General features: G+C 37.0%; 1 protein-coding gene across 3 annotated transcripts in view; it reads left to right on the plus strand.

The window, feature by feature from the left end:
* Positions 1–14285, plus strand: part of CPQ (carboxypeptidase Q) — a 147958-nt gene that overhangs the window by 33194 nt on the left and 100479 nt on the right. For all 3 annotated transcript variants that reach the window (XM_034422486.3, XM_087891368.1, XM_034422488.3), the window contains exon 3: positions 2408–2615. In XM_034422486.3, the coding sequence (XP_034278377.2) occupies positions 2408–2615 (208 nt within the window). The remainder of the gene's footprint in view (positions 1–2407; positions 2616–14285) is intronic.

Below are 14285 nucleotides of genomic sequence, written 5' to 3' on the forward strand. Positions count from 1 at the left end.
GAAAACCAAATTTGGAATAATTTTTAGAGTAGCTCTTTTGCCCTTCAAAAATATTGGAAATGTGACTCACAGGAAGCTGTTTCATGTAGCTCAATATTGTTTTGCAGTGACCTGTAGTAGCTTCTCAGAATTTTGGACAGGAATCCTTGCCATCTGGGGTTGCTAGGGGCGGTCAGCTGCAGAGCAGAGGCTCTATTATTTTTGTTACTTCTGTTATGCTGACTGGGAATTCTGTGCCCTGCAATCCCCACAACTCTAGAAGACGCCAGTTGAAGAAGTTTGTTACATAAACTGTGAAAAGAACCCAGGATATTGAGATCTTATTTGCAGGAAGCATCTTTCATTATTACAAGGAGCTGTCAAGAATTGCTACTATTCTTTCTTCCTTGATGAGCAATCATGAACCCATGTTATTATGTTTTATCACTTGGTGCGGATATAAATGGAGAGCTGGGATGAATTACCTGATGTCAATTCTACTCATTAGTTTTGAAAGCTGATATGTCACATAGATTGCAGTGCCAGCCTGCAGAGACCTTGATTTTTCTAGTGGAAAATGAAAATTTCCAGATCTCTGGCTTCCTCTCCACTGGCCTAATTCCAGCTTTGCATGCTCCTGTCACCAAGATGTTTTTGAGGCATGCAGCCGAAACTCTTACTCATTAAGAGTGGCTGAAGCCTATCAGTTTACTTCACTTACATGCCAACAATAGCAGCAGTAGATTTTGACCTGAGTACGCAAATACAGCACATCTTGCACTCAAAAAAAAAAAAAAAAAAAAAAAGACTAGATTGAGAGCCAGGAAAGTGAGCCCATTAGATTTTTCATGCCTTTCTTACCTGTTTCTGGATGCAGAAGTCAAAACCTCATTTCCTACAGCCTGATTAATTTTTGTTCTCCTGAATCGGGGGGCAAGCAGTTCAAGGGCTGTAGGAAGCCTCTTGCAGACATTTTGCAAGCCCTGGAGCGGTCCTAATTTTTTTCCAAGCATGTGGGCAAAATACAATTCATAGCAGATACTTTTTTGGTTTATATATTATATCTTTAATCTAAAACTTCTATTGCACCTTTTCACCCACTATTTCTTTCTGCTGTAATTCTTGACAATGGTTCCTAAGGCCAAACTGTACAACATGGGAAGAGATATGAAAATGGATATAAACTGTTTCAACTCCTCAAAACGACGCTATAGAGCACTGCACACCAGAACAACTAGACACAAGAACAGTTTTTTCCCAAACTCCATCACTCTGCTAAACAAATAATTCCCTCAACACTGTCAAACTATTTACTAAGTCTGCACTACTATTAATCTTCTCATCATTCCTATCACCCATCCCCTTCCACTTATGACTGTATAACTGTAACTTTGCTGCTTGTATCCTTACGATTTATATTGACTGCTTCCTAATATAATTTGATTGCTTATTTGTACCCTATGACTATCATTAAGTGTTGTACCTTATTTATTATATTTTTATTTTATTTTATTTCGAATTTATATACCGCACCTTCTCCCGAGGGACTCAGGGCGGTGTACAGCCAGATAAAAACATACAATACAAACATTAAAAACAATTAAAAGAATATATACTAATTTGGCCCCAGTTTAAAATGACAAACCAATTAAAAATTAAAAATATTTAAAAATATGTTAAGCCAGCCTGGCTTGCTGAAAAAAGAAAGTTTTAAGGGCACGGTAGAAGGCACCGAGGTCTTGGATTCTCCTTATCTCTGGGGGCAGCTTAAGGTCAAACTTTTGCTTCCATAGAAGTGTCATAGGGAATACTACATATTGCATAAGTAATTTGGAAAAAATTTGGCATCTAAAATGGATTAGAAGCCTCCAAGACAGAATATCAGCCACTTTGGTGTGGTGGTTAAGGCATCAAACTAGAAAATGAGAGACTGCTGGAGAACTTTGAGCCAGTCACTCTCTCTGAGCCCTAAGAAGGAATCAATGGCAAACCATTGATAGGAGGATTTCTGGCAACTACCAGGATAAGTCCTTGCAGTTTTCTTAGGAAGCTTTTGGAAGAGATTTGTCATTTCCTCCTTCACATATTCTAACTTGGAGGCTTCTAATCCACTTTAAAGTAACTAAAGACATTTCCACAGTTATTTGACTGTTTTACCCCGAAATGTTGCTAACATCTCCTTACTGGAGATGGTTGATGGGATAAGAAGATCTCACCCCCATGCTGTCTGTTCACTTTGATCTTAGTTCTTATGTAACTCTTTTTAAATTGTAATTGTTTTTATTTTATTTTTGTTTGTAAGCTGCCCAGAGTTGCTATATTGGTAAGATGGGTGGCATATAAATTTAATAAATTTAATAAATAAATAAATAAATAAAATAAAATAAAACTTGGCCTGTATTTCTAACAGTTGGTTTTTCATTTCCAGGTATTACAGCAGAAGTGTTGGTAGTAAGTTCTTTTGACGACCTACACAAGAAAGCTCATGAAGCCCCTGGAAAGATTATTGTTTACAACCAGCGTTACACCAATTATGGTAAAACAGTGCTCTACCGACTTCATGGAGCAGTGGAAGCTGCTAAATTGGGTGCAAAAGCTTCTCTTATCAGGAGTATTGCTCCATTTTCTATCAATAGGTAGGAGCCTGTTGTTTAAAGAGAATCACGCTTCACCTCTTCTTTCAGGTGTGTTCCTATAGAACAGGAAGCCCTTTTGTTGAAACCATTTTCTGGTTGTTTTTTTTTCATGTCTAAGTGGTAGTTGAAGTGGACAACCTGACATGTCAAGCTGTTTTCTGACAGGAGAATCACAATCATTTGAGCCATTTATGGTTTTGTTAGCAGGAATAATAGCCTTGCCTTTAAAAAAAGGGGGGGATTGCATTTCATACAATCATGAAGGGCTTCTAACATGTTGATTGTAAATTATTGTTATTAAAAAGAAAAACATTTCAAATTTAAATAGAAAGGAACAGTTCAGGAACAGCCTTTTCATGTTCAGTTACATATTGTCCCAAAACATTTTGTGACTTGAAGTATAAAGTAGAAAAAGTGCCCATTTTGCTATTCAATGAAAGTAAGTTATTTTGGCACATAAGAAAGAAAATCTCTCAAACATTGCTTTGGCAGTGAAAATACAATGAACCCAATTGAGAAGTCCAATCTATTTCACTCTGCTTCTTAACATTTTCCCAACCTGGTACTTTAAATGTGTGACTCTACAACTTTCAGAATTCTTATCTACATTGGTGCCTCCAGACAGAATTTCATTTATATGTGAAAAAGGAGGTTAAGGAAGATTAGTTTACAATGTGGCTTACAAAACATACATTAGGCCAATCCTAGAATATTATTCAACTATTTACAAGGGTTCTGTTTTCTCTGTATTGGTGCTATTTTCGATGTAGAGTACAATATTTTCAAGCCAAGTTTGAAGACATTTGGTTATGCTGTATGAAAAAAGCGGCTTCATCTGTAGTCAAGCGATCCCATAAAGAATTGCAATAAGAACACTAGCTACATCTTATTTCCCAAAAACAAAGAAAAAATGTTAAAGGAAATAAACTGCTGTCCAGTGGTGATTAAGTCATGAACTCAGTGCAATTAGATTTTTAAAAATCATTGTTGAAAAGAAGTTTATTCAAAACTTTATTATAGAAAATATTGAAAAAGAAGACAAACACAAATAATTAAAGTGTCGATATATTATTTAGCACCTAAAAAGAAGGTTTATGAAAGACAAATATAATCACACACCAGGAAGTGAGAACACTTTAAAGCAGTGCTGTGGCAATTTCAAGCTGTGTGATTTTCAACTCGCAGAATTCCCTGACTACTATACTGGTTTAAAGTATCTTGGCTTCATTTTTAGATTAGCTATTCTACAGTACCTTAGATTGTTTTTACTTAAAATTTTAGCCCTATATATCCATGCAAAGATTGCCTAAATTGCATGCTTAATATGTATGAAATAATTTTATTGCCAGTCTTGGGTTTTATTTTTTTAAGTTGATTTCTGAAGCCAGTAGATGTCTGTAGTTCATTGCTCTGGCTTTTGCCATCACACAATGCTCCCTAAAAGTGCCTGCTATGATGCAGATTTTTAAAAATATATCAAATACACACGTTCCTTTCAACAGCATTTTCCCCAAACTGCATTATTGCATAGACAAATGTAACCATTAAGACCAGTTAAAAAAAGAGATCTGATGCATACAATCTATCACGCTGTAATATGCTATATGTGTTCTGCAGTGTTAGATAAACTTCCCCATCTGTGATTTATTCAGAAGTTTAAGAACGTGTGACAGTCTGTACTTCTTTTAAACTACAGTTTAATTAAATGAAGAGATGGAATAGTGAAATGTTTTAGATCAATGGGTCTTCATTCTTGAACGGAAAGTATTATTTGTCACTTTAAACGGTATTGCAATATTGGAGTCTGTGGGGAAAAAAAGTTTTAAGTTTTAAAAACCCGAGTTGCTTTTCATTGTTCTTTCAGCAATACTCTGCCTTTCTCTCTCTTTCTCATCCCTGCACCACACCTGGGACTAATATCACTGCTGCCACTCTGCAGTGACACAACCTACCCTTTGTGCCTGCAAGTGACAAGAGACAATGTGCAAGTCTGCAAAGATTTTTCTGCCTCTCCGTCTTCCCCTTCACCACCTGTGGTGTCTTTTCTTCTCTGTCCTGCTGACAAATGGCATTGAATCAGCCCAGCTGGACACAGCGCCTTTTGTCAACCAGCATCAGGAGGTATTGTCAGCTTCCACTGCATTCCTTTTGGAACGTTTTTATTGTAGACCGATTGATTGGAAGCGCTGATTCCATCTGATGGCTTCATTGATACGTAGACTATCCAGAGGCCTGCTAGCTCCGGGGAAGGAAAAGTTAGTAACTGATTTCTAAATAATGGAGTACAGTAGAGGCTGAACCTTGAATGTTTCCAGGGAAAAAGCCCCATCCGCTTTTAAATCTTTGTCCTTTTCTTAGCCAAGCTATAGGGCTATCCCTTCCGAGTGCTATGAAGACATTTTTAGGAAGCATAAATATTAGCAGGAGTAGAACTCTTTTAAGCCAAGGACACATTTAGAATTCTGTGAGAATATGAAGAATGCAACCAGCTCAGACCCTTTTATCAGCCCTCTTCAAGGTAGACCAGACTAGGAAACCGATGTCATGGTTGCTTGTCTCACAGAAATATAAAGGTAAAAGGTAAAGGTTCCCCACGCACATATGTACTAGTCCAGGGATGAGCAAATGTGGCCCTTTTACAACCTGTGGACTTCAACTCCCAGAATTCCTGAGACAGCTTGTCTCAGAAATTCTGGGAGTTGAAGTCCACAGGTTGTAAAAGGGCCACATTTGCCCACCCCTGTGCTAGTTGTTCCTGACTCTAGGGGGCGGTGCTCATCTCCGTTTCAAAGCCGAAGCGCTGTCCGAAGACATCTCCGTGGTCATGTGGCCGGCATGACTAAATGCCAAAGGCGCACGGAACGCTGTTACCTTCCCACCAAAGGTGGTCCCTATTTTTCTACTTGCATTTTTTACATGCTTTCGAACTGCTAGGTTGGCAGAAGCTGGGACAAGTAACGGGAGCTCACCCTGTTACACGGCGCTAGGGATTCGTACCACTAAACTGCCGACCTTTCGATCGACAAGCTTAGTGTCTTAGCCACTGAGCCACCGCATCCCTTAGCCCACAGAAATATAGATTCTTGTTTATAATTTTCATGAGTCTATGCATTTTTATATAGGCACAGTGCATTTTAATTGACAAATCTCTTTATGGAATTTGTGGATGGGTAGGGAGGATAGTAGCATTCACTGTCCCTGCCTACTCTACAAAATGCTACTCTACAGATGATTCAGTATAACTAGATCATCTTTAGGAACTGACATTTTCTGCTCACCTTATTTTTTTATAGCTAAATCTCAGTCATCCTGATTTTTAAAAAAATCTGCAGTTGATATTGAAAAGGGTTCTGCTTAGTCCTTCCAGGAAGTGCCATATATTATAGGAAATTAAAAGACACTGGATCTCTTTGTTGAGCAATGCACATTTTCTCCTAGGGGCAAATTTTGGCACTGACTTGTCAACATTACATGAGACTCCTAGTGATGCTGGGCCAAGAGCAATAAAACCTTAGCAGAAATAAACCTTTAAAAACAAACATTAAAATATTTAGTCTTTTAGGGAATGTGTGGTATTAATGTGCTTGGCCCATTCTGAAGCCAGAAGGTAATTATTGAAATAAACTTGAAAATATTAAGATTAAACAGGAAGAAAAATTCAAAGTGAACTACAGCTTTATAGGCAGAAGTCCTATGGATATTACTCAGTGTGAGATTATATAGAACTGCAGCATCAAGTTTTTTAATAATAACTAAAGAGAAAATGGAAAATGGATTCACTGAGAGGCCTTCCCCAAATGAGTTTGATTTCAGTCCCCATATTCTTCAACTTTTTTTGCCATGCTGTCTAGGAATTAAAAATCCTGAAGTCAACACGTTGGCACATCTCCAGACTGAGTAGGTTATCAAAGAGAATACTAATATTAGACATTTAATTGAAAACAAAAAGATGTTTGTGTTAGCTAAGTGAAGAAATGTTCATGAATCCCACTTCCATAACATTGGAAGGACTATAGGGAGGGCTGCACATGGTTCAAAAATGATTTGATAGAACTTCAGATCTTGTGTCAGCCTCAAAGAAGATATACTACTATAAGGATTTAGTAAGGGGGTGCTGCTTTAATAAATAATTAGAAGAACATGTGAAGTCCAAAGCACTTTTCCTAAACATTTGCAAAACACATCAAGTCCTAATATGTAGTCGGCCCACAATGTATCACAGCTGTTGAATTTGTGGGAACTGTTGCTAGCACCTGCATTCAGAGCTCAGATATCACTTCCTATTTGTACCATATGTTTCACTGTACTTGATCCCTTCTGTTTGGCAAAACTTCGATATGCTTGAATTGCTCTCAGTGTATTTTGCAGCCTCTTTTTCATGTAAAACTGGCTACTTCAATCTCATTTGCTTTTAGAATGTCTTCTGTTCAAGACAGTTGATCTGAGTTGATAGTCTGCAATCTAAAATGAAATTACTCTGAAACTTTTCCATGCATTTGTACTTGGTAGTCAACAGAGCCATTTTATGGTTCATCTCATTCAGCCACTAAAACATAGCAACTTAGATTGATGTTACTTGAAGTCTTATTTCAATCTTCTTCAATCGTAAAAGCTGTGGTGGTGCAGTGATTAGAATGCAGTATTGCAGGCAAATTGTGCTGACTGTCGATTGCTGGCAGTTCAGCAGTTCAATTCTGACCTGCACAACGTTGACTCATCCTTCCATCCTTCCGAGGTCGGTAAAATGAGGATTCAGATTGTTGGGGGAAATATGCTGACTCTGTACACCGCTTAGAGAGGGTTGTAAAGCACTATGAAGTGGTATATAAGTCTCATTGCTATTGCTATTCTCCAGTTTAGTGCTAGCTTGTTACGTTGAGCTTCAGTGCCCATAATCATCCAGTTGGCATCTCAGTCCCAACCAGCAACAATAACTGTGAGATCAAAAGCTTTGTTGACAAAATCCAAAGTTCTGATGATGTAGATTTTGAAAAATGAAGTATTAGTGGAGAAATGTTTTTCAACTTTTCTCTTATTTTTAAATTGGGAATCAGAAAGGCTTATTTACTATTTCCCTGTTCCAGGAGCTTCTTTTTGGCTGAAGAGCATGGTACCAATGCTTCACATAAGTAAAAAACATCACTTATACAGTATTTTGAGCTGAGAAGTCTTAACACAGAAAAGGTCTGTATATTAATCTGATAATGTACATCAGGATACACACACTGGACACCAGGGACCTCCTTATACTTTCCTGATTCAGCAAGAATGCCTCTTAGGAAGGGTTCCAAAAAATTATCCAATTTCTGAAAAACGTTTTGTACAAAATGTGTTGTCTGTGTTCAGAAGACCAAATTAGCTCTATTACCAACAAACTCTCTGGTATACACAATTCAAACATTTGTTGATTGCAAATGTATTTAGATTTGTAATAATTACTGAAGAGGTGAATAAACCTGAACATAGAAAATCCAGAATGGGACTTGGATGCTGTCATTTGTTTCAGCAACTGCCATCTGTTGTATTGCACCATTTGTCATCCAAGCTGCTGTTCCACTGAATCACAGTTTTCCCAGGGCATTTAAATTTAACCAAGAGTTTACTGTTTAGCTGACACCTGTTGGAAAGACTGGGAAAAATAAGTCTAAACCTAAAGCAAATTCTTTTTCCAAATCTTTCTATTGACTGTTTAGTATTAATAAATGCTGTTTATACTATAAGAGGAATTTTGTGCCTTAGATTGAGGATAAACATTGAAAATGTCAACATAAAAAAAGTTGAGATGTCAATTTAGAAATAATACAGCCAAGGTAGGTGGCTGTTTATTTAATATTTCTTAAGCTCCTGAGAATATATAAATTACCTTCTATTGCAAATATTTTGACATAAATTTTTAATTTTGTTTACTTTTTTAAAGATCAATACAAACCTTCCAAGAAAAATTGAAAAGCAAAAACAGTTTTTTGGAAGATGTTATAAACCTATGGAATTCCCATGTTTTAATTCATCCTCATGTGATTACTGAACATTTTAGGGATAGGTGATGCATATCCTGTCAAGTGGAAATTATAAAGTATACAAGACAGTACAGATGATATTTGGTCCATTTAGAATAGTAATAAATGATTCTTCATGGAAGTACACCTGTTTCTGTTGTTGCCATTTTTATGATTAATCTGTTTTGTTTTGCTTGGTTTTGCTCTTGTTTTGTTCACATGGCAACAGTGGAAATCTGACGATACTGAAGTCATAAGGCTAATCATATCAACATGCCACTCAGTCCTTGAAACATCAGTTGCAATCCCCATAATCAGACATAACAAGCAAAGTTAAAGCCACTTTCTAATTAATACACTCAGTGTGCTTTTTTTCCCGATAACTTTTTCTCTCCAAATGTTTGTAGATCAAATATCTTGCTAGATCTTCAAAGGTATCTCCAAATGAGAACCCTAAAGTAATGAAGGAGAGTTATATTGCTCTGCATTTGAACAGTGAGTCTGTAAGCTGCCAGCTTCTACAGGGTCCCAGTTCTTTCTTTCTATTGATTGCACTTATTCCCAAGCAAGTAACTTTTTGTTGCTTTATTAAAGAATAGGGTTTGTTAATTTGCTGAGCTTCCATTAACATAGCACTGCTATGTTCAGCACATGTGGTCTATCCATGCTGGGGATTTCATACTCCACTAAAATATTTAAAAGAGTTGGGCAGAAATGATAGAAATGCACTGTGTTAGCAGTGACTACAGAGGATTGAAAATGGAAACTTATGTAGTAGCATTTTTTTTTTGGCTATAGGAAGTATATTTTTGGCTTTTTTTCTAAAGTACCAAATGGGGAGGCTAAGGCTCAGCCTGGGTCTATCACAAGTTAGATAATTCTATGTTGAATTGTATCAATGATTTAATTCTGAAACACTGTCATCATCTGATAGAAGAAAATATTTGTAGTCCAGGGTTGAACTGTGGGGTCCTGGATGCTCTCTGAGCTTGGTAGTTTTCTTGCAGATGTTTCATTTTCCAAACTAGATAACCTCATCAGGAAATACTGGAAGTCATGATGATGTTACCTAGTTTGGTAATAAAATGTCTGCAAGAAAACCACCAAGTTCAGAGAACATCAAGGACCCCCACTATCATCATCTCTTACTGTGCAATGTTCTTCTATTTGGTGAAGATTCTAGGGACAATGTATATATGGCAAGTATATGTGAGAATTGTAATCCAGAATATTTAGAGGGCATCCTATGATGTAAAGAAGAGTGGTGCGGTGGCCTACAGGTGAAGCTCTCACCTCACAATCAGGAGGCTATGAGCTTGATCCTAGATAGAGGCAGATATTTCTCTCTCTGGGCACAATGAGAATATATATAAATAAATAAAATAAAATAAATAATTTTATTTCTATACCGCCCTTCTCCCGAAGGACTCAGGGCGGCATACAGCCAATTTAAAAACACAAGATATGCTGAACAAATCTCCGCATTGGCGTCAGGAAGGCATCCGGCCAGTAAACACTCTTCATTCAGCTTCATTCAGTTGCCCAGACTCCACCCTGCAATGGATTATGGGGTCGTTAAATGATGATGATGATGATCCAATGATTGTAGAGACTGGATCCAAAAGCCCTTATTGCCAATTCTTTTATTAGAAGAAACTGAAAGGCACACACACGAAAAATAAGCAAGCTTTTGGTTTCTCCAGAAGTCTTCATCAGGTTAAAAGTAATTGTGCCCTTGGGCACAATTGTGTACTTATAGCACATCATGACAAAGAAAATGGATGTTGTTCTATTCAACAAAAGCCATGGATCCTTTGTATCAGTAAACCATATCTGGACTGTAAAAATCTGGGCAACCACCAAAAGAAAAGTCTTGTTGCCACCTATTGATTGTCCAACTTTCTGCTGCCCAACTCTGGCAAGATTGTTTTCCTAGAGGTAAAGCTCACAGATACATTGGCATGAGAGAAAGCATAATTGAACATTACATCTACATCGGTATTTCTCAATCTCAGCAATTTTAAGATGCTAGTTGGAAAATTTTGGGAATTGAAGTCCACACATCTTAATTTTTGAGGTTAAGACCACTGGTCTGTATAACTGGAAACATGCAGAGTAATTTTGAATAAAAAGTCAAATTACAAACCTTGTAATTGGAGAAGTTTGGGCTCTCTAATTGCAGAGTTGCTCTTCAAATGTATAAATATCTCCTCCTCTGGAGATAACGTGTAACTAAAGGCTCCTATTTTCCAGGGGATTTAAAAAGCAATCTTAACTATGTTTCTCCATGAAAGGCAGTTCTAAAATATATACTGCAAGAACCTAAAAAGGTTGCCATTTTTGCAGTCATATAAATTTATTATCTTCAAATTCCATGAATCTAAGAAAATAAGATTATATATGTAGACTTTTCACTTTCTGTTTTGTGTTACTAATTATAAATGTGCTTCCCCTTACGTTAAGGAGACAAAGTTTTGATAGCCACAAGATAGAGATAGAGATAGAGAATTCTTCTTTTTGGTTGTTGTATATGAAATTTTAGTGAGCATAGAATGTGGAAAATTAATATTTCAGTAATACAGCCTGGAAGAAAAGTATTTACCTTTTCTGAATGAAAACTTATTTCCCTTTTCTGAATGAAGATATATTTAAGACACAGAAATAAAGTTCCTACAGGGGAAAAAAATCTGCTTTTTCCCCCTTGGATTTTTCCTCCCAAGTTTAAAGAGATATCCCACTTGCATCTCGTATGATGAAAGTGTAAAAAATGATTTATTGCTAATCTGATATCTGATGCATTTCAAATATGAAAGTACTATCCCAGGGCAAAAAAAAAATAAAAAAAAATGGAGGGGGAATCCAAAAATAACCTTCCAGTTTGATTTGTTGTGATTTATTCTCTTCCAAATTACATCTAAGTCAATAGGACTGATAGAACTTATTAAAAAGCAGCATTTGCATTCAGACAGCTGCTCACAAACTTTGTTTACGAGTTACTGGTGATTGCCATCTTGTTTCAAAGATATTAGGAAAGCCATCATATAAGCTACAGAGGCCATTGCTGGGGGAATCAATAAAATCAAGAAGGCAATCACAGCTATGTGACTGAAGCCTTTTTGTATGTGTGTCGACAACATATACACAAGAGTTAGATTTAGATCTCACGGTCATGACTACCATGACCGTGACTACCAAGGTTGACTCAGCCTTCCATCCTTCCGAGGTAGGTAAATTGAGGACCCGGATTGTGGGGGCAATAAACTGACTTTGTAGAAACACCGCTTATGGGGGGCCAAAAGCCCTAATAAGCAGGTATATACAAAAGAATGAAGGCTATTGCTATAAGTGCATTGTAAATCGCCCTGAGAAGGGCGTCATATAAATTGAACAAATAAATAAATAAATAAATAAATAAATGAATAAATAAATAAATAAATAAATAAATAAATAAATAAATAAATAAATGACATTTTGACCCCCCCTCCCACAGCCCTACTATACTATATAATACATCACCATTTGACCTTGCATATGAAGAATTCATATTATCCATTTCGTGTGCACATAAAGTCCCTGCATTTAATCCAGAATTTCTCCTAATGTTGCCACCAAACTGCAATTTCTAATGTGAGAGAGAAAAGAAGCCTTGGTGGCACAGTGGACTAAGTGCTGTTAAAGTAGCACTTAGTTGCCAGCTGCCTGCAATTACTGCAAGTTCAAATGTCACCAGGCTCAAGGTTGACTCAGCCTTCCATCCTTTCGACGTAGGTAAAATGAGGACCCAGATTGTGGGGGCAATAAGATGACTTTGTATAAAAAAGAACACCGCTTAGGGCCCCCCGAAAGCCCTACTAAGCAGGTATATACAAAAGTATGAAGGTTATTGCTTAACGCATTGTAAGCCACCCTGAGTCTCCGGAGAAGGGCAGCATATAAATCGAACAAATAAATAATAATAAATAAATAATAAAAAGTTATTAAACCGATGGAGTTAGAAATGTATTAGATTAGCTGTATCAATTTAACATATTTAAATGAAGTTGAATTCTACTTACATCTTGGAGTGGCTTGCTGCACATTTATTATTTAAATTTATTGGCTGCCCAACTCCAATGCACTCTGAGTGGCACGAGAATTAAAAAAAAAAAAAAAGCTAAAGATATGTTGTAAAGAAGGAAATTGTAAAAAAGAAAATCTTTTAAAAAAATTGTTCAATAAAAAATATTTTTTAAAAAATTAAAAAAAATCAGCTAAAGATATTAAAATTCCCTAATAACAAAATCCACAAAACAAAACAGAAGCCATTAAACAAATAGCAAACATCAACCTCAGCCCTGGGATCAAAACCAGGTTTTACAACTCAGGAGAGACAGTGCCATACTTATTTTTAGGGGGATGTTGTTCCAGAGAGTGGGGGCTGTAACAGAGAAGGCATACTTTCTAGGTCTCACAAGAAGGCAGCGTTTAATGGAAGGGACGTGGAGCACACCCAATCTGCTGCAACATACCAGGCAGGCATAAACTGTACGAGACAAGTGGTCTCTCAGGTATTCAAGCCCTATGCAATACTGGGCTTTATAGGTAACAAGGATCATATTGACTTGTACTCAGAAGCCAACTGGCAGCTGATACAGTTCACATAGCAGTGGTGACAGATAGGCACACTGAGAGATACCTATTACTGCTCATACGTCTGAATTTTCAACCAGTTGTAGCTTCTGGTCTTCAAGGGCACTTTCACGTAAAGTGCATTGCAATAATCCAATTGTGAGGTGACCAGGGCATGAGTGACTGTCTGAAGCACCTCTCGATCAAGGAAAGAGTGGAAATGTTCTGAAACCACATATATGTATTAGCCAAATTATAACTTGTATACTACTGAGTATTTTAAGTTGCTTTCATTTACCGAAGCAACAAAATTATATAAAGTATTGGGAGTCAATTTCCCTCTGAGAAGAGAAACCAAACATCATTTGCTATGGTTAACCTCTTATGAAAAGGTTTTCATATTCTGATCATTTAGACCAGGCCTGTCAAATTGGCGGCCCACAGGCCAGATACGGCCAGCGTAGGCCACACCCACCCTGGTTACGCAAAGGCAAAACCATCCTGATACATCACAATATGGCCCAATGAGTCACAATACTGCCTGCAATGTGATCGGGTTTGACATCCCTGCTATAGTGCAACTATTAGCTGTCTGGGGGTCAAAAGTTTCCCGTTTCTCTATTTGTCCTTGTTGGCGAGACATCAAACAAACTTTATAGGTCAGGAGATCAGAGCTTCTGGCTTCATTGTAGATTGATTCCTGCTGCTAATTGAGCCTATTCTGAAAGGCATTCCGAAATTAAACTCTGGATGGGCAGTTTGTATGACAATATTGTTTTCTTTAAGGAACCTGATGACCCTGTAATGATAAAAACTGTTCCTAAGAATATTGATTCATTTTGATTGGTAGCATCAGTTAGGGACCTATTCGCTCACATTTGCTACCAAAGGATCAATCTATTCAACTTTAAATGCATTTAGATTTAATCAGTGCACGGCAAATACTCTTTCAACAAACTCAAATATTAATAAACCAACGAACTGTAAGGTTATGTTGACATAACACACCTAATTTGGGTACCAAATTAATCCATTAGCTGGCTTTACAAAATATATTGAATAATAA

This window comes from Pantherophis guttatus, chromosome 3, assembly GCF_059756535.1.
Source record: "Pantherophis guttatus breed Tessera chromosome 3, ASM5975653v1, whole genome shotgun sequence".
Classification (NCBI taxonomy): domain Eukaryota; kingdom Metazoa; phylum Chordata; class Lepidosauria; order Squamata; family Colubridae; genus Pantherophis; species Pantherophis guttatus.